Below are 21,178 nucleotides of genomic sequence, written 5' to 3'. Positions count from 1 at the left end.
AGTACCTGCCCAGCGGTGCCATTGCACCGGAACAGTACCTGCCCAGCGGTGCCATTGCACCGGAACAGTACCTGCCCAGCGGTGCCATTGCACCGGAACAGTACCTGCCCAGCGGTGCCATTGCACCGGAACAGTACCTGCCCAGCGGTGCCATTGCACCGGAACAGTACCTGCCCAGCGGTGCCATTGCACCGGAACAGTACCTGCCCAGCGGTGCCATTGCACCGGAACAGTACCTGCCCAGCGGTGCCATTGCACCGGAACAGTACCTGCCCAGCGGTGCCATTGCACCGGAACAGTACCTGCCCAGCGGTGCCATTGCACCGGAACAGTACCTGCCCAGCGGTGCCATTGCACCGGAACAGTACCTGCCCAGCGGTGCCATTGCAACCGGAGCCATGCTGAACCAGCAGTGCCATTGATCTGGAACAGTTCCTGCCCAGCAGTGCCATTGCACCGGGAGCCATTCTGAACCATACCATACCCTCCCAAGGAGTGCCATTGCACTCGGAGCCATACTGAACCAGCAGTGCCATTGAGCCTGAACCATACCTCCCAGCAGTGCCATTGCACTGTAAGCCATAACCACCCAGCAGAGCCACTGCATGGTGAAAAATCTTTCAGTTTTCTAATGGTAAAAGAAGTAGATTTCATGAAGTTTAATTGTCAAATTGTGGGTGGTAAAAATGCTGGCAAAATATTAACAGTTTGAATGCCAGTAATGGCTTTTCAAAGGTGTTCTGCTCACAGATTTGAGAACTGAGAGATTGTGTGTTGTACGATTATACTGCTGGATAGATGTGATTCATGGTAACGCAGTGAAAGTTCACAGTGTGGAGTCACACGCAGCTCTACAGTTAAAATTTCTAATGATAACAGAGAGGTGATAGAAAAATCCCTGAATATTCTAACTTCTAAAAATTGTTCTCAAAATAAAGAAGGTTAAGGGGAGATTTAATAGAAGTGTTCAAAATCATGAAGGTTTTGATAGAGTAAATAAGGAGAAACTGTTTCCAGTAGCAGAAGGGTCGGTAACCAGAGGACACAGATTTAAGGTAATTGGCAAAAGAACTAGAGGCGAGATGAGGAGAAATCTTTTTATGCAGCGAGTTGTTATGATCTGGAATGCACTGCCTGAAACGGTGGTGGAAACAGATTCAATAATAATCTTCAAAAGGGAATTGGATAAATACTTGAAGGGGAAAAATTTGCAGGACTATGGGGAAAGAGCAGGGGAATGGGACTAATTGGATAGCTCTTTCAAAAAGCATGATGGGCCGAATGGCCTTCTATGCCATATCATTCTATGATTCTAATTCAAGGTCTGAACTGTTGAACATTTACATTGCAAAATTTGACCCCTCACTGCTATCGCACTGAAGTGGTATAAAGACACATCATCCAGGTGGGCGCTTGTTGCTAGAAAAATGACAAACTGACCCCAGATTAGTGGTAGATTTTAGATTTTAATACTAATTTTTCATTGGTGGAATTTGAAAACTGCTTTACAAAACCATAACTGTCCTTTCAGATTTCAGAGAAAATTTTCTACAGTGCTTTTTTTTAAAACAAGAAAAAGTTATTTCTGGAACGTGAATGCAGTCAGCATAGGACCTGGAATCACAGGCTTTGGTTTTGTTCATATTGCATTCTTTTGATCATTGTGAGGATTTGTGAAGAAGTGCTCCAGAAATCTTTAGCAGTTATATTTTAATTGTTTTTGCACTTTTTAGATTTGCTTTGTTCACAGCACCTGTGTTTTTAAAACCTTGTGAAAAATGCCAGATAGTTTTTCAGTTTGTTGAGCAATAACTGTTAGCGGCAACTGCAAACAGTTTTAACTGCTTCAGGGAGATAACTGACGTGACATTGAACTGACTGGTACGGGCATAGTACAGTTCAGTACATATTTGACATAATCGCTCAGATCCTCCCTGTCAGCAGTTAAAGAGGAACAAACCAGTAATGTAGTGGACTTCCCCCTCCCTCCCCTTCTCTCCTGAAGGTACTGATTCCTTGTTGGGTACAGTTCCATGTGCACCAGGCACTCTCTGGTAGCTCACCCGAGTGGCCGATCGTGTGATGGCCCGGACACAGCGCATCAACAGGGGTAGTTGATTATGTGGAGGGCATCCTGCCCTCACCTGATGCCCACGCATGTGCTTGCAGTCGCAGTAGGTGATCAGGAGCAGGAGCTCTGGCTGATTTTTTCCTTTCCCAAACCCAGGGGCACTGAGGCTGGTAGTTGTAGCATCTCTACCAGCCCAGCTGAGAACAGTTAACTCAGCACAGACTGGGGATTAAACCTGGGCCCTGCTGGTTTGTATGGCACAGCTACTTATGCATGGGCCAGCTCAACCACTGGGTCGAGCAATGGAACGTAATCTTAATCTGTGAATGAACTGGGGTACATTCAGTAAATCACTAACGTGTTACAATACCTTGCATGACATTAAATAAATAATTAACTACCATTTTTTTGTTTCCTCATGTTTTTTTGTCTTTGCTATCTCTTATTTGCTGGCCCATACTCAAGTGGTCAAGAACTATTACTGGTGAAAGTAACTGTTGTACTTTACTGAAAGTTAAATTAAAATCTCACGGCAACAGAGTCATGACAGTGGTCACTGTTTAACATTGAACTTTGGTTAATTGCCATTAGTAGTAGTTCACATTTTACAAAGGGTAGTGGAAATCTGGAACTCTTTTCTCCACCCCCCCCCAAAAAAAAAGCTGTTGAGTCTAAGTCAATTGAAAATTCTAAAACTGAGATTGATAGGTTTTAGCTAGGCAAGGGTATTAAGGGATATGGAACCAATGCAGGTAGATGGAGGTAAGTTACAGATCAGCCATGATCTAATTGAATGGTGGAACAGGATCGAGGGGCTGAATGGCCTCCTCCTGTTCCTATGTTCAACTGACTCCTAGTTCCAGCTGAGCATATATCAGTCAGGTTTTGGTTTCAAACTTGATAGATAGTAACAAGAAGATATACTCCTGTGACATTTGGCACTATGTTCAATTAGAACGTTTCCCTATGAAGAAACTAAGTTCATTTGCAGCTCTCCTGTTTTCTGATTAATTTAGTGTGCTGCTTTATTGTTGACTTTTATGGGTCCTCAAAATATAGCAAAAATGATCCTAACAATTTAATATTGCTCCATTGACTGGATATTTTGGATACTAAAAGTTCTTAACTGGACCCCAAAGTCACTTTCTTGAGTGGGCTTCTGACACATTCCCACTAGTAACATGGGTCATGATCTCTCACATACTTACAAAATGAACCATGCTGCTCTCAGTACACTTTTGATGCTGTCTGTTCTGTCTTGCCTGTGCTGTCCTACCTGGTCCTAGATGAATGCTAGACAGATTTCTAGAGTTGACTTCTCCAGGTAGTGTTCATTGCCATTGATGACAAGCTGGCCTTCCCCTACCTACATTAGTCATTTACTTGTGTTATTTAGCTGTCACTTTCTGCTCTTCCTCACAAACGGTTTGGGCTGGTGAAACCTCTGTGCTGATATTTGACCTCAATATCTGCTGTGGTTCTGGAACTATTGGGATGTAAATTGTGGATCTATCAGATGCTCCGGGCAGCTCGGCTTGGGGAGGAGTTTGGTTCATGTGTACCTTCAACACATTCCCCTACACAAGATTGTGCATATAATTCCCTTCTTGGAGTGCTTAAACTTCTTCTCGACCTTGTGACCCATTTGATTTCTCTTTAGAATGGTTCAGTCCATGGTGGTAGCTGCTATACTGCTTGTGAAGTTTTCTGTAATCACTGTCGGGTCAAGTTCAAACATATATAATTTTTTTCCCCAAGTTTCCTGTTGCCGTTGCTCAACCTATCACACTAGTGGCAGTATGGTTTGCTGCATACTGTCTTAATTGTAGGTGTGTCTCCGCCTAATGTTTAGGCAACTTTACTCTTGTAACCATCAGAAATCTCCAGTCTTGTGCCACTGAGATAAGAAATTCTCTCATTGGTTTGGTCATTGGCCACTTAATTGAGCAATACTGGGGCATAATGTCACCAGCTGATTAATCATCAAAGCTCCAAAGAAGACTTTTGTTTCTGTGCTGAATGGAATGCTGTTCTGCTACACTGTCCTTGAACTTGCGTTGGTGGTGGACCCATATTTCTTTTAACTCCTGACCACATTAGTGCTCAGTTGTCAATTGGTGAGATTAACACAGTTTATTGCTTCGCCCAGCAGCAGTCCGGCAGAAGCTATATTTGGCATCCCATCGGTGAGATAGAATAACTGTTTCTCCCTTTATTTGCTGATGGGCCGTACATAGAAGTTACAACACGGAAACAGGCCATCCATCCCAACAAGTCCGTGTTGACGTTTACCCTCCACGCAAGCAAATAGTTCTAATTACATTACTGCTTTATTTCTCGAGATGTTTCTAAACTGGAACGGTAACGATCACTGATTCAAATGATGATAGCTGCAGTGCAATGAGGCAGTCCCAGATAAATTAAGATAATATTTAACTATATCATAGCTTGACAAGCTGTTCAGCAAAAATTGTTGCTCAGTGTCAGTATTTGTTTCTAAGATTAATCAGTTTTGACATTGAGGCGATAACTGAGTTACTTGTATCAGGAAATGTTGTGGGGGTTAAACTGGGTCTTTCGGAGGAATACAAAGATAGGATGAATCTGAATATTGAGTTAGTGTTTGTTTAAGAGTTATAGATGTAGATGTTTGGTATTCTGGAGACTATAAGGTCGGTGTATATTTCTAGAAACAAATGCCTATTTTGTAACGATTAGTAGAGGTTCTCTCTGTGGTAAAAAAGTGAATTTGTCTCTCAAGTTAAGTTCCCTAATCTTTTTGTTTTGCTTTCATTTGCTTTCTTTCCCGCGGCTATTGTTTTTTTTAAGAGATCGTAACCAGCTTCTATTTACTATGTTATCTTTCCTTTTCAGATAAGCAGCGTTAGATTTTTCCAATCTTGTGATTGAGTCTTGGCCGCATTCAGGTTGGGAGATTTAGAGATGTTGCCTTAACTATATTTGGAACTAAAGCCGATACATTTGTTTATTTTATCCAATTATATAAATTTTACCTTTAAATAATATCTGCTATCAATAACCTATTATAGACCACCCACCCTATGTGTCGCCATTACTATATTAGTATAGGAATTCGATATATACTTGAAAAGGGAAAAAAAATTGCAGGGCTATGGGGAAAGAGCAGGTGAATGGGACTAATTGGATAGCTCTTTCAAAGAGCCAGCACATGCATGATAGGCCGAGTGGCCGCTTTCTGTGCTGTATGAGTCTATGATATAGCGATTTAGGATTATTGCCCTAATTCTTGCTTCTGTCATAGAACATGTAGTGCAAGTGCAAACTGTTTTACAGTATAATATTAGTAGTGTCAGAATGTTGTACTTTGTACACAGGAGGGCTGAATTTGTAAATTAACCTGTGGTTTTCAAGATAACATTTGGTTACTAGTTTGCTGTATAGATTAGATAGAGCAACAGAAACATTTCTTCTGTCCAAATTTAATAAATTGAAATAAACTGAAAGTTTTTAGAGTACATTGAAGCTTCAATTCTGTGAATCAGCATATGGAATTTTGTTTCTGTAATGTTAAAATACTCACCCAAACGCACATTTTTCCTTTTCAATTCCGTTTTGAAAGTTACTATTGAATCTATTTCCACCGCCCTTATGAAAGTCTTTGGAATTTTTCAAAATGCTCCACATGGTGTAATGTTCCTTTTTCTGTATAAACCTGGGCTTAGAGTTTCTGCTTGTTTCCGCTAGTTATATCAGCGTAATCCGGGCACAATCTGCGAACCAGTGAAAAAGATCGCAGAATTTTAAGCCTATGTGAGTTAAGCCTAAGACTCACTTATGCTCGAGTTTCCATGCTCTTTTACACAATTTAAAAATCACTGTGCCTGAGAAGACCCCGCCCACAAAACTGGCCACACTTCCAGTTCGAAATAACGAGGGTGGCGAGTTTCTGCAGATTGCGGCCATTCAAGGAGGCTCATCAAATTGAGCTCGTTTTCTTAGGCGCACAGTTTTTACATATTAAAAAATATTTCATTTACTAAGATACTGACCAGTGTACACCAATGAAATTAGTAAATGGTTCAGTATAGTTTTTTTTAAGTTATTTTCAATAATTTAAAATCAGGTTACTCACAGATGGAGGACTAGAAACTCTTATTAAAAATGCTTATTTTTTGTGGTAAATCCATTTTCAACTGTATTAATACATCAATGAATATTTTTTAATGCGAAGAAAAAAGAATAAACGATTACATTCTATTACGCTGTCCGATTGTGCTGATTCATGTAAGATTTTATGTTTGTGATTATGCAAATGCCTTTTAGTGGAAACTTGAACTGTAACCTAACCAGCACGATTTTGGGTGCAATTGAGCCCAATTTTCTGATTATGCCCAAAGCAGAAACTCTACCCCCGCCCCCACCCCGTTCTTTAGTATCATTCTCACCCTTACAGTATGACTGTGATTCACCCAAGTTGCTTCACTTTGATCTGTTCAGCATGTGCAAACAATGCGAATCGTTCCCTGGTGCTTTCACGAGTAACAATTCCATTTTGTGCATATTTTGTGTAGATTGAAGATGAGCCTACTGATTTTTGCCCTGGTACTTTTAATGCAAGATGGGATCATCTGTAAAAAATATCATGAGCTCGAGGTGGATCCTGAAGCCAATATGAACATTGTAAGTTAGAAATTTACTGTTATCTAAAATGGCAGTAATATTACTTAGTATTAAATATATATATTTTTTGGTTTCAGTACTTGTTTCTACTGCCTGTAGAACTTTCTTGATCAGTACATTTCTGGTGCAATGAGGAAGGAGGCATTGCTGGATCCTGTTGTGGGGAATGAAGTAGGTCAAGTGGAGCAAGGGTTATTGGGGGAACATTTAAGGAACAGTGATCATAGTATCATAAGGTTTAGATTAGTTATGGAAAAGGACAAGGAGCAGCCTAGAGTAAAAATACTTAATTGGAGGAGGGCCAATATCAGTGGGTTGAGAACGGACCTGGCCCAGGTAAATTGGAATCAAAGATTGTAATCGAACAATGGGTGGCCTTTAAAGAGGAGATGGTTCAGGTACAGTCTAGGTATGCTCCCAGGAAGGGGAAAGGTAGAGCAACCGAAGCCAGTGCTCCCTGGATGACGAAACAGATAGAGAGTAAGATGAAGCAGAAAAAGGGGGCGTATAACAGATGTCAGGTTGATAATACAAGTGAGAACCAGGCTGAATATAGAAAGTACAGAGGAGAAGTGAAAAAGGAAATAAGAGGGGCAAAGAGAGAGTATGAGAATAGACTGGTGGCTAACATAAAAGGAAATCCAAAAGTCTTCTATAAACATATAAATAGTTAACGGATATTAAGAGGAGGCATGGGGCCGATTAGGGACCAAAAGGAGATCTACGCATGGAGGCAGAGTGCATAGCTGAGGTACTAAATAAATTCTTTGCCTCTGTCTTTACCAAGGAAGAAGATGCTGCCAAAGTCACAGTAAAAGAGGAGGTAGTTGAGATACTGGATGGGCTAAAAATTGATGAAGAGGAGGTACCAGAAAGGCTGGCTGCACTTAAAGTAGATAAGTTACCCGGTCAGGATGGGATGCATCCTAGTTTGCTGATGGAAGTAAGGGTGGAAATTGCAGAGGTGTTGACCATTATCTTCCAATCCTCCTTGGATATGGGGGTGGTGCCAGAGGACTGGAGAATTACAGATGTTACACCCTTGTTCAAAAAAGGGTGCAAGGATAAACCCGGCAACTACAGGCCAGTCACTTTAACCTAGGTGATGGGGAAGCTTTTAGAAACGATAATCCGGGACAAAATTAATAGTCAGTTGGACACATCTGGATTAATAAAGGAAAGCCAGTATGGATTTGTTAAAGGCAAATCGCGTTTAACTAACTTGATTGAGTTTTTTGATGAGGTAACAGAGAGGGTTGATGAGGGCAATGGGATTGATGTGTATATGGACTTCCAAAAGACATTTGATAAAGTGCCACATAAGTGCAAAATTGAATGAAAGGGGCAGTGGCAGCATGGACACAAAATTGGCTAAGTGACAGGAAACAGAGTAGTGGTGAACGATTGTTTTTCAGGCTGGTGGAAGGTGTACAGTGGTGTTCCCCAGGGGTCGGTACTAGGACCAGTACTTTTTTTGATATATATTAATGCCTTGGACTTGGGTGTACACGGCACAAATTCACAATTTGCAGATGACACAAAACTTGGAAGTGTAATAAACAGTGAGGAGGATATTAATAGAGTCCAAGAGGACATAGACAGGCTGGTGCAATGGGCGGACACATGGCAGATGAAATTTAACACAGAGAAGTGCGAAGTGAAACATTTTGGCAGGAAGAATGAGGAGCGGCAATATTAACTAAATGATACAATTCTAAAGGGGGTGCAGGAACAGAGAGACCAGGAGGTATATGTACACAAATCTTTGAAGGTGGCAGGACAGTTTGAGAAAGCAGTCAAAAAGCATACGGGATCCTGGGCTTTATAAATAGAGGCAGAGGGCTCGATATTACCAGGGCGGCGGGTGGTCTATTGGGCGCGTGGGTATTGCGCCCGGTGAAATCAGTCTGCCCCGCGCGCAATCGCAGGCTAATTGGATCCACTTACCTGGTCTTCCGGGTTCCCCGCTGCTGAGCTGCGCGTCGGGTGGACTGCGCATGCGCAGTAAGGTCTGTCAGCTGGAGGAGCTCTATTTAAAGGGGCAGTCCTCCACTGACTGATGCTGCAAGAAATAGGAAAAATTACAGCATGGAGCAGCCCAGGGGGAAGGCTGCTCCCAGGTTTAATGATGCCTCACTCCAGGTATCATTGGATGGGGTGAGCAGGAGGGGGAGGACAGAGATCTTCCCCCCCGGCGGGCGGGAAGAAGGCCTGGCACAAGGTGGCAGAGGAGGTCACCAGCACCACCAACATATCGCGCACCTGCATGCAGTGCAGGAGGCGCTGCAATGACCTAAGTAGGTCAGCCAAAGTGAGTACACTTACTCATTCCCCTACACTCTGTCTGCCACATCACCGCCCCCATCCCACATCTCCTTCTGCACTGCCAACACTACTCTGTCACATCACCCCTCATACCCACTCAAACCTCATCCTCATCTTACCTGCACTTACTCACCTCGCCAGTACTCATCCCGCCACTACCACTCAACCCAATCTACATACATTCTCATTGGTCTATCTCATACTCACCCTCTCGTGCATCTCTTTCACGGTCAGCCTCACTCAACCTGCCACTACCTGTGCTGCAGCCACAGGGCATGCATCACATATGTGCAGTAGGCAGCGTAAGGCAAATGTGTCGTGAGCATGAAGGGGATGCACAAGGGTGTCTGAGGGTTTGTCATGGTTTTTACTTATATTTAATTTCTGAGTAACTCACATCACATATTATATTGTCACCACTACTGCCACGTCTTTGTGAATCTTGTCTGGTTTGTGCAATAATGCCCTTTCCTGAGGATCACAATGAAGACCCACAACTGATGCCACCCATTCTGTCACTGCAGTGTGGGTGTATTTGCAGAGCTCTTTTGTGCAGACGACTGAGAGACGTCGGCGATGTCCCCGGTGGCACCCTGGAAGGATGCGGAGGAGAAGTTGTTGAGGGCAGTGGTGACTTTGACAGCGACAGGTCGGAAGATGGTGCTCGGGCCAGCCGGGAGCAGCTCGGCATGAAGGAGGCTACAGATGTCCACGACTACATGTCGAGTGACTCTGAGCCTCCGTGTGCACTGCTGCTCAGAGAGGTCCAGGAAGCTGAGCCTCGGTCTGTGGACCCTGTGGCGAGGGTAGTGCCCTCTGCGACGCATCTCTCTCTGCCGTTGCCCTCCCTCCTGCTGTGCAGGTGGATGTGTCACAGCACTGTGTTGTGGAGCTCCACGTGTCAGAGGTGGATGGTGAGGCTGGTGATGCTGTTCGCCCTCCGAGGAGGTCATGACTGCAGCTACGGCGGCCCCCATCCAGAAAATGTACATCTGAGGGGGTCTGCAAGGTAGGTACATGTGTCTGGACCCCGGGGTAAATGTGCAAGTTGGTGAATTTTATTGTTTGGAGGAGGGTGGTGGAGGCCAAACTTTGTCCAAAGTGACAGAGTGGCCTCCTGCAATGAGTGACGGTCTCCCCGCCCCCACCCCCCCCCCCCCCCCACTTGTCAAATGGACCTTTGCAGCTGCCAAAGCTGATGGCTACGACACGTCCATTTGAACTGGGAGTGTTTCCCCCAGTACGGGAAACAGTCCCAGTTGTTTGTAAAATCCCACCCCTCCTGAAATATCTCCTTAATCAGGTCTGTTAACGACCTGAAATACCTAAATAAATACTTTAAGTGGCACCCCGCTGGCTTTAATTGCCTGCGGGAGTCCCACATGCGGAGGCTGCGCGCGCGTGTCAGCGCGTCTGTGGGGAACCCGGAAGTGGGCGGGTTGGAGCGGGGCTTCCGACCCGCCCCAGGAATCCCCGATTTTCGGAGCCCCCTCCGTGAGGAACGCACCCGATAGCAGGTGCTAATATCGAGCCCATAGAGTACAAAAGCAAGGAAGTTATGTTGAACCTTTATAAAACACTGGTTCGGCCATAACTGGAGCATTGTGTCCAATTCTGGGCACCGCACTTTCGGAAGGATGTGAAGGCCTTCGAGAGGGTGCAGAAAAGATTTACTAGATTGGTACCAGGGATGAGGGACTTTAGTTATGTGGATAGGCTGACCCTGTTCTCCCGACACGTACACTTTCGGTGGGGGTTACTGAATAGTGATCAGAACAGGGAACCCCAGCTGATTTTTGCTGTCCCTCACCCAACAGACAGAGGAATAGAGGAATCCACTAAGCAATGACGTGGGAACATAGAAACTATAAAATGTTCCTAACTATTTTAATTTTTTCAAAGATAATTTAGAGAGAAAAGTTAGATTTCACATTCAGCTGTAGATTTGCAACACAGCAGCCTGTGACTAATAGTTTCAAATATCGTTGCAGTTTAGAATTGATTTGAAAATTTAGCTGAGTGTAGAGAACAGATGATAAAAATGCTAGTCCATGTTTTGTTAATTTTCCTATAATTTGTTACAGCTACCTTAAATTATGTATTTTTTTGTCTATGCTTTGGGTGAATTTTGTTGTCATGGTGAAATGTCAGTGCTGGCGATTTGATTTCTGTCACCTAATGTTGGCAACACACACACATTCAATGACTAAATACGGCATTAACAAGATTCAGGGTCATTCTTCTCTGCTCTGTGCCTAGCAACACACGAGAGAACCCATTTCTTCTGCTGCTTTTACATCCAGCAGATTGTGCTCTGGGTTTTTCTGTAACGAAGACCCCTTTTTCTTATGTGGATGGGTCATTGGACTGACTCGCGACCCCTTACCAGGAGGGCTGACTGGGTGGGGTGGAGAGGGTCTCCCTCTACTCCCATCCCTTCCGCTCCGCTCCACTCCCCTCCCATCGGATATGAATGCCCCACTGGATGTCAACCTGGTATTCAGAGGCCGGAGCTCTGGTCTCCTGCTTGCCGGGGCATTCGGAGTAACAGCTCAATTATATTACAAGAATGTAGCTGACAGTTTTGCTGAAGAAAGCAGCAAACTCGAAATGTGAAATACTTTTGTACTGGTCAGAGGCAGTGAGTAGCATTAACATTGGTGGTTCCCAGTTGTGCCTCCAGTAGCACCACTGCTTCCTGCAATGCAGAGTTCAGCTGTGCTGATATCTTGGTTGGCTGGGGCACCTTTTGATATTGCAGCACTCCCCCCAAATTGCACTGAAATGTCAGCCTAAACGATGTGTTCAGGTCCTGTGTGAGCATTACATTTTTTGAATTTGTTTAAATCTGAAGGTCTTGTTTTATGAAAAATAGTTAATCTGTCCAGAAGAGAAATCGGAAATGAATGAATTACTGTAAACCTCAGCGTAGGGTCGGGAACAAGCCAAAACTTTGCCTTGAATGGCGAGGAGGAAAGAGAGGCAGATGGTATGAGAATCCCATTCACTATGTAGTGAGGGGTGATATACTAATATTGAAAGATTGACTTGTGTCCAACCAATGTCATTGTATTTCCCAGGCAAGCGGTCTCTGACTATGATAAATATTGTGGATTGATGTTTGCTTTGGCATAAATAACTGACTTTGTTTTCAAATCCCCCACTCTGGAATTTCAGAAATAGCTTGCTGCAGTTCAAGAAAGAACTTGCATTGATATAGCGACTTTAAAGTTCTCAGGGCATCCCAAAGTGCTTCAAAGCCAATGAAATACTTTGGAAGTATAGTCACTGTTATAAAGTAGGGAAACATGACAGTCCATTTGCGCACAGCAAGGTCCCACAAACAGCAACGAGATAAATTACCTCATATTCTGATGCTGATGTGAGTTGTAAGATAAATATTGGCCAGGACGCTGGGAGAACTCCCCGCTCTTCTTCGAAGTAGTGCCACGGAAACTTCTACGTCCACCTGAGTGAGCAGACAGGACCTCAGTTTAATGCCTCATCTGAAAGACGGCACCTCTGACAGTGCAGCATGCCCTCAGTACTGCACTGAAGTGTCAGCCTCGATTATGTGCTCAAGTCTTGAATATGGCTTGAATCCAAATCCTGACTCAGGCACGAGTGCTACCACTGAGCTGAGGGTGACACCTAAACCCATGTTTTGAGTGTTGGTGCTCCCTGATCTGTTTTGTACAATTCCCAGTCTTGGCTCCTCATTACTGTTTTAATTTTGAATATGCACAGCTGTCTTGCTTTCAGGTCTGTGTATCTAAATTCCTAGTGCCTGCTCCTGAACTGTAATTGTTTGTGTGTCTTTCCTGTGTTTTTTTCCCACTAGTTCTTGCACTTCCATTGCCTCTTATCAGTTTTCTATTTTAATTTTGTCTCCAAACCACAAAGCAGCAAGACTTAAACGGGTAGTTGAAGCTTGGGCATTTCAACAACAACAAACAATAACAACTTGTATTTATATCAGACAAAATTTGACACTGAGCCACATAAGCAGATATTAGGACTGGTGACCAAAATCTTAGTCAAAGAGTAGGTTTTAAGGAGTGAGAGGTAGAGATGTGGAGAGGTTTAGGGAGAGAATTCCAGAGCTTAAGGCGTAGGCAGCTGAAGGCATGATCACCAATGGTGCAGCAATAAAAATCGGAGGTGCTCAAGAGGTCACCTTTACCCTACTTCTCCAGCCCTACATTCCTAACACACATTCTCCATTCTTCTCCCCCTAGTGTTCAGCCTCCCTCCTCCACACCTCTGCACTCTGGAGGAGTGATTTTCAAACAAAAAATCTTCGCAGGAGCGATTTTCAAACAAACTTTGACACCGAGCCACACCTATTAATTTATCTTATTCTACTTTGCCTGAGCTGTTCCTGGTTATCAGAATTTTGCTTTTAAAGCAGAAGCTCCCTCATCTGCGTTCCCCCACCCCGGTCCCTATGATCGTTTTTTTTATGTCCTGGAGGGAAATGGAGACGATTCATCTGCGATCTCTAAACAACCATGGCCTGGAATCTTCCAGTATTGGCTTGTAATTTGGCTTGTAATATAGTGCAGATAAGCTGTACGTTTACTGGCCACCACTCCTGTCCTCAGCCCCAGATAGTCTTACAGTCGCCGCAGGCTGCTCCCGGTTGTCGAGTAACAGCAAACCAACTCCTTGGCATCTTTGCTTCAACTTGTGGCCTAACATCGCTTTCCAATTCCTACTTCAGTTCCTACATCACCCGATTGCTCCACTTCCTGTTTGTTGCTCCGACTGCGCTGCTTTCCACTCCCCATGCTACCATTCCCTGCCTGATCGCTCCACTCTGCGGCCTGTGAACAATGTCAGGCGAGATTTGCTATATTCGTTCAGTGTGTGTTACATGGTACACTGCTCCTGATGTTCTAAATCAGCATATCCTCTGACATAAGCAGTGCAGTGGGAGATCTATTAGTTCTGATTTTGTTTTTGAAATTGGCAATAAAATGCACAATGGAATAGCTGGTGGATTCAGCCTTGAGAAAACACAATCGATAGTATCATGATCGGTGTGCAACAACAACTTGTATTTATATAGCACCTTTCATGTAATTAAATGACAGGGTCACTTTACAGGGGGCACAGCAGGAAGTGGGCAAGGGGGGAATATTTCCCCCCCCCCCCCCCCTTTTTAATGTGTTATAGCATATATGCCCTATTATTTATTATATATGTTATATAGAATCTACCTAGCTGCTCTTGTTGGCTTTCACTCCCATCCCCAATGTAAGGAATGGCTCTGCTTCTGTTGTTAGCTCTAGGGGTACCTCCACTTACCCCAGGCATAGGTTCTGAGGAGGCTTTTGAAGGTGAGAGGGTTAGGAAGCGAATTCCAGAGTGTGGAGGAGGGAGGCTGAACACTGTGGGGAGAAGATTGGAGAATGTGTGTTGGGATGTAGGGCTGGAGAAGTAGGGTAAAGGTGACCTCTTGAGCACCTCCCGATTTTTATTGCTGCACCATTGGTGGTCATGCCTTCCGCTGCCTACGCCCTGAGTTCTGGAATTCTCTCCCTAAACCTCTCTACGTCTCTACCTCTCACTCCTTAAAACCTACTCTTTGACTAAGATTTTGGTCACCAGTCCTAATATCTGCTTATGTGGCTCGGTGTCAAATTTTGTCAGATAACACTCTAAAAGTGTCCCAAGGTGCTTTGCCACAACCTGAAAGGTACTATATAAATGCAAGTTGTTGTATGGAAGAACTTGAAAATAAGGGCAAGGATTAAATTTCTGATGCACTGAAGGACAGGAAGCAGTAGAGGTCACCGACTGCTGAGGTGATGTAGGATATGAGGCATTGGATGCTAAGAACGTTGGAGCTTAGATTTAGCTGGGGAGGTCAGGAGGACAATTTGAACCTTGAGGTGACAAAAGAGCTGACTGGGGATTTCAGTGCTGACAGGATGAAGTAGGGGCAAAGGCAGATTTTCATGCAGTGAAGTAGGTCATTTTGGGGATGGCCTGGTCTTGGGGTTTGAAGCTCTACTCAAGGTTGAAAGGGACACTGAAGTTGCAGACCTTTGGTTTTGAACTGAGTGGAGAAGGAGGTGGAATCAACACCTTAGGTGCAAAGTTTCTGGCAGAAGCCGTGTCACCATACTATAAAGAGGCACAGAAAGTATCTCTGCATACCGTGGTTCCATGTATTTCAGTGGGACAAGCCATTAACACTACAAAATTGAAATAAGTTTGCTCAAAAACAATGCATGTCCAATAATTAGAGATATATTGGCTTTAGGGACTCAAACTGCTCCTAATATCTTCCTTTGATTCAAGTTGCTAATATCTTTCTATTCACTGATTGAGTGTTCAAGGTTTCTTAATGGTTCTGACGAGACCAGTGTCTTTCTGTTTTCATTTAATAGGCTTTTTTTTTCTCCCTTTTGAAAAACGATGACTAATTGCATTGTGTTGTCTGCTTTTTCCAGCGTCAGCTTATCGCCTACCGTGGTTACCCAAGTGAAGAGTATGAGGTGGTGACTTCAGATGGATACATCCTTAGCATAAACAGAATTCCCCACGGATTTAAAGAAAATAACACACAGCAAGGTAACTACAAGATGGCAATTTGATGTCTTTAGTAAAGACGGTTTGAATGTGATAGGTTGAGGTTACGCATTTGTCAGTTCTAATTAGAAGCAGGCTCACTAGATTATACATATCTTTGTGAGCTGAAAGCAACACTTGTGTTTTTGTGATAACTGGTTTAAAAATATTTGCAAAGTTTTTGTGCTACAAGTAATAGATAGCTGAAAGAAATAGAACACCACTTATCATCAAGGAAACTGTTTAATCTCCCCTCTTCCCCCCCCCCCCCCCCCCCGCCTCAGTTCTGGTAGAAGTGGGAGGTTTCTCTTCTTGCACTATCTGTTTACCATACACAATTTACCACAATAATATAAATTATAGATACAAAAATATTTCTTGAAATGTTACCTGGTATAAACTATGTTGAAGATTTTATCTCCATCGATTATTAATGGAACATTCAACTGAAGCAGGTTCAAGATTAATATCTGATTTAATGTCTTTTTTCCCTCTAGGCTCGGACTGTTTTGAATGTGTAATCTTTAATTGTCTATAACTTGAAAATTAAGCAAGTAGGGCACAAAATGGCATTGTTTTATACTTCAGTTTTGAAGATTGGACAGTTCGAGATGTTCATGTTTCATTTCACGTTTAATTCCTTCCCCTTTCATCCACCATTTTCTGGCTAAGAGAGTACACAGGTGACCTGCTTAACGGTGCTTGTTTGTGCCTCTGTTACCAGCTGAAAGTGCTTCAAGGTTACTTTTCTGCAAACAATATGCAAGAGAGACAGTCAAACCTTGCAGGCAGTGCAGAGAAGAGCCATGAGACTGATCCCTAGCATTGGACAAGTGAATTATGATGAAAGACAGGGGAAGAACTTGTGTTTTTCTGCATTGAGAAGAGAAAGACTTTGCATTTATATAGCGCCTTTCACGACCTCACAACATCCTACAGCACTTCACAGCCAAGGGAACATTTCTTCATTGAAAGGAGATGATGGTGTGGGAGTTTTCTCGAAGTATATAAACTAGTAAAGGATGTAAAAAGGGTACTTGGCCTCCGCTTGCACCTCCCACTGAAGGCAAAGGCCAGATGGGATTGTGCTCTGTGGCGATTCATTCTACCAGTTTGTGACCGTTTCCCATTGCCGCACCAAAACACTATGTCACCTTGCTGTCTGGTTTCATTTCCTAAATGACTGCTATAATTTCTTATGTGATAATTGAAGCTGTCATGCTACCAAGAAACTAGGGGCCCAATGTTACCAGGGCTGCGGGTTCTCGGCGGGGGGGGGGGTGGGGGCTATCGCGCCCGGCGAAATCAGTCAGCTCCCCGCGCGATAGTAGCATAATTGGATTCACTTACCTGGTCCTCCGGGTTCCCCACTGCTGATCTGCGCATCAGGCGGGCTGCGCATGCGCAGTAAGATCTGTCAGCTGGAGGAGTTCTATTTAAAGGGGCAGTCCTCCATTGACTGATGCTGCAACAAATAGAAAGAATTACACATTGGAGCAGCCCAGGGGGAAGGCTGCTCCCAGTTTAATGATGCCTCACTCCAGATATCATTAGATGGGGTGAGGAGGAGGGGGAGGACAGAGATCTTCCCCCCCGGAGGGCGGGAGGAAGCGGCCTGCCTCTGCCACCAGGAAGGCCTGGCTCGAGGTGGCAGAGGAGGTCACCTGCACCACCAACATATCGCCCACCTGCATACAGTGCAGGAGGCGCTCCAATGACCTAAGTAGGTCAGCCGAAGTGAGTACACGTAGTCTTTCCCCTACGCTCCGTCTGCCACATCACCGCCCCCACCCCACACCTCCTTCTGCACTGCCAACACTACTCTGTCACATCACCCCTCATACCCACTCAAACCTCATCCTCATCTTACCTGCACCTACTCACCTCGCCAGTACTCATCCCGCCACTACCACTCAACCCAATCCTCATACAATCTCATGGCTCTATCTCATACTCACCCTCTCGTGCATCTCTTTCACGGTCAGCCTCACTCAACCTGCCACTACCCGTGCTGCAGCCACAGGGCATGCATCACATACGTGCAGTAGGCAGCGTAAGGCAAACGTGTCGTGAGCATGAAGGGGATGCACAAGGGTGTTTGAGGGTTTGTCACGGTTGTTACTTATATTTAATTTCTGAGCAACTCACATCACATATATTGTCACCACTACTGCCATGTCTTCGCGAATCTTGTCTGGTTTGTGCAATAATGCCCTTTCCTGAGGATCACTATGAAGACCCACAACTGATGACACCCATTGTGTCACTGCAGAGTGGGTGTAGGTGTATTTGCAGGGCTATTTTGTGCAGACGGCTGAGTGACAGAGTGGCTTCCTGCAATGAGTGAGGGTCCCCCCCCTGTCAAATGGACCTTTGCAGCTGCCACAGGCTGACAGCTGCAACAGGTCCATTTGAACTGGGAGTTTTTCCCCCAGTGTGGGAAACAGTCCCAGTTTGCTTTAAAATCCCACCTCCCCTCACATAATCCCTTAATCAGGTCAGTTAATGACCTGAACAAGCAAAATAAATACGTTCAAGTGGAACTCCGCTGGCTTTAATTGCCTGCGGGATTCCCACCAGCGGGGGCTGCGCGCGCACGCCGGCGCGTCAGTGGAGAACCCGGAAGTGCGCGGGTTCGAGGCGGGCTCCGGTCCCGCTACGGGATTTCCCGATTTTCGGGACCCCCCCGCCAGGAACGCACCCGATAGCGGGTGCTAAAATGCTGCCCTAGCTGTTAGCTCTGTAATATCCTGCGTGTAACGAGCCTGATGAACTGGATCTACACCAAATAAGATGCTACTGATATTTTCCATTCCGTGTTAATCGTTCACCTAGCTCTGATATCTGGCTGGTCAGATTGATCTGTCTGTAAGTTTCACTTGCATGTTAAAAATACAGGATTGGCTTAAAAGCATAAACCTGCACTTAGGGAATGTGAAAGGTTAGCCATTTTTTGGAGGCACTTCTAACATAATCTCAATAGAAAGTAGTTTAAAGTTTATAAAATGAGTTTATTTGTCAATTAACAGTTTTAAGTCAAAAATAATAAGAGATGAAAAGACTTAACATTTTACAAAATACAGATAAATTGTTCAGGAACAACTTGAGGAATGTGGTTTTTAACAAAAAATAAAGTGCTACACAGACTAGCACAATTAGAGTAATGGAAGCAGACCGGAATGAAAAGACATGCAGTGTTTTTGAAGTCAGCATCTGATTAGTTGCTGAAAACCCGTTCTTATAAAAAAAAAAGGGCATCGCATGATTTTAATTTCTGTATTCTAAAGGCTGGGTGACACAGTCGGGCATATTTTCTTCCTGTCATTATCGTGAGCAAAAACATTGGCACAGGTGTAAAACAAGTTTCCTTGTTAACACCAGCATTGAGTTTTTTTCTGTCATTAGCAACCAGAGGAAAATATATGACCATTAGAACACTGTCTTTGCAACTCTGGGACCCGATTTCAGCTTGAGCCCTCTGACCTATCTCCTGAGTTTCTCAATTAGTGTCTCTATTATAGGCAGTTTGGTTCTTTGAACCAGCATCACTAGGAACTCAAATTGAGATTGGCCAAACACACTTTTAAATTTGTGCTGTATTCCAATGTCTGTTCAGGATCTGCTCCTTATGCCTTCTCTTTAATTTCAGCTTGGTGGCCCTCTTGCCTCTTGAGTTAAGTGGTTATGCGTTGAGGTCCCATTCCAAGCCTTCAGCACATAATTTAGGTTGACACTTTGGTATAATGTTGAGGGAGTACTTCACTGTTGGAGGTGCTGTCCTTCAGATGCAATGTTAAACCAAAACCCCGCCGGCATGGTCAGATGTATGTTAAAGATCCCATGCCACTGTTCGATGAAGAGCAGGAAGTTCTCCAGGTATCCTTGACAACATTCCTGTCTTAACTGGTCATTTATCTCATTGCTGTTTATGGGACCTTGCTTTGTGCAAATTGGCTGCTTTGCTCATCCACATAGAAATGGTGACTGCACTTCAAGTAATTCATTGTAGGTGAAGCTCTTTGGGACATCCTGAGAAATATGATAGAGCATTTTGTGAATGAGAGTTTTTTTTGTAGTGTTAACTGTTAAAATTCAACATCTGTGTAATGTATAAAATATTATACAATTGTACAAGAAAACCTGAGCTAAACTTGGTAAAGATTTTTGTTCCTTTTTTTTCCCAAACGTAACTGCAGATATATAATTTCTGTCAGTTGAGATATTAACACAGCCATGGCACCAAACCATAGATTAGCAAATTATATGACCACAGAGCACAAGAAATAGATCTTCAGATGTTTAATCCTTGCCCTCCTCCTTTTTCTTGTTTACATGGGGTCCTCTTGTGATATTATCCAAAGGCTAGTTTCCGTATTTATACTGACTCAAGTCCATGACAACATTGGTGTTGTTTGACCGCTTGTCCAACAAGTTGTGGATGAGCCAGAACTTCTGCCAATTGAACATTGGGAAGACTAAAACGAATGTACCAAAAGCTGTGTACCCATGCCCTAACTCCACTTTACCCTCGCTGCTTAAACTTGTCCGTTAGGTCTTTGTACCCCAATACTTTGAATTCAAAAGTATTCATCCTTGTTTACAAATCTTCCCATGGCCCTGCACCTTCTCTATCCCTGCACCTTCTCTATCCCTGCACCTTCTCTATCCCTGCACCTTCTCTATCCCTGCACCTTCTCTATCCCTGCACCCCAGGCTGTGCCCTTTGGTCCTTCAGCTGTGGCATCCTGTGAATTCCCTTTTCCCTCTGTTCAACCGCTGGTAGCACCATCTCTGAAATTCCCTTCCTATGTTGCTCCCCCCCACCTCCATCTTTGCTGCTTCTCTTCCAGTCTTAAAAAGCCTGTTTTTAAAAATACCATTCACCTGTGCTTTTAGTCATTTCTCCTAACTCTTTCAGTACTGCTCGGCATCCATTTGTCCTTTTGGAACTGCCATGGGACATTTTCTATGTTAAAGGTACTGTGTTAATGGATGTGGGTAAATGCATCACGTTGAGCTGTTCTGAATTACACGGACCAGAGAGCTCCTAGTTCAGAGCCATAATCTATGCTGAGTTAGCTGAACTCAGTCAGGGTAACAATGGTGGGGGGTGGGGGGGTATTACAAGTGGCCTCACTCTTAATTGCTCCCCAGTGATCCCTGCTGGAAAGTATGCATGTGGGACACTAAGCCAATGACAGGGTCCTGCTTAGCTATGATGCCTCCCACAGTCAAATAGTATGTAAAGAATGGCCACCTGAAAGGCACCAGAGGTTTGTTGACACCCGTAAAGATGGAGCATAGCATGAACCATTTGGCTAAGGAGAGCAGAATAAACAATTGTAGAATAGAAACTGCTGTGCTTTCAGGTGGAAAATTCTCAAAATAGTTTTCTAGATCTTGAAAAGAGGAACTGTTTATGACGATATTGTGCAAAATAGCTCAGATCCAGGTCACTTGGTCAAAAGCTTGTTCCGTTTCCCACAGTGGTGATCCAGCCTCGGTGGCGTCAGTAATCTTTCAGTGAACAAAGGTCATGAG

General features: G+C 44.0%; 1 protein-coding gene across 3 annotated transcripts in view; it reads left to right on the top strand.

Annotated features, from left to right (window-relative positions):
• The window catches only part of lipf (lipase, gastric), a 47,931-nt gene that overhangs the window by 3,663 nt on the left and 23,090 nt on the right, over positions 1–21,178 (top strand). For 2 of the 3 annotated variants that reach the window (XM_068002535.1, XM_068002534.1), the window contains exons 2-4: positions 4,946–4,998; positions 6,625–6,733; positions 15,520–15,640. In XM_068002535.1, coding sequence (XP_067858636.1) covers positions 6,632–6,733; positions 15,520–15,640 — 223 coding nt within the window. In that variant the 5' untranslated portion in view covers positions 4,946–4,998; positions 6,625–6,631. The remainder of the gene's footprint in view (positions 1–4,945; positions 4,999–6,624; positions 6,734–15,519; positions 15,641–21,178) is intronic. The other variant, XM_068002536.1, reaches the window with a different exon arrangement.

The sequence above is a fragment of the Heptranchias perlo genome, chromosome 21 (assembly GCF_035084215.1).
Source record: "Heptranchias perlo isolate sHepPer1 chromosome 21, sHepPer1.hap1, whole genome shotgun sequence".
In the NCBI taxonomy this organism is placed as follows: domain Eukaryota; kingdom Metazoa; phylum Chordata; class Chondrichthyes; order Hexanchiformes; family Hexanchidae; genus Heptranchias; species Heptranchias perlo.
This window is presented reverse-complemented; position numbering and strand designations above follow the sequence as displayed.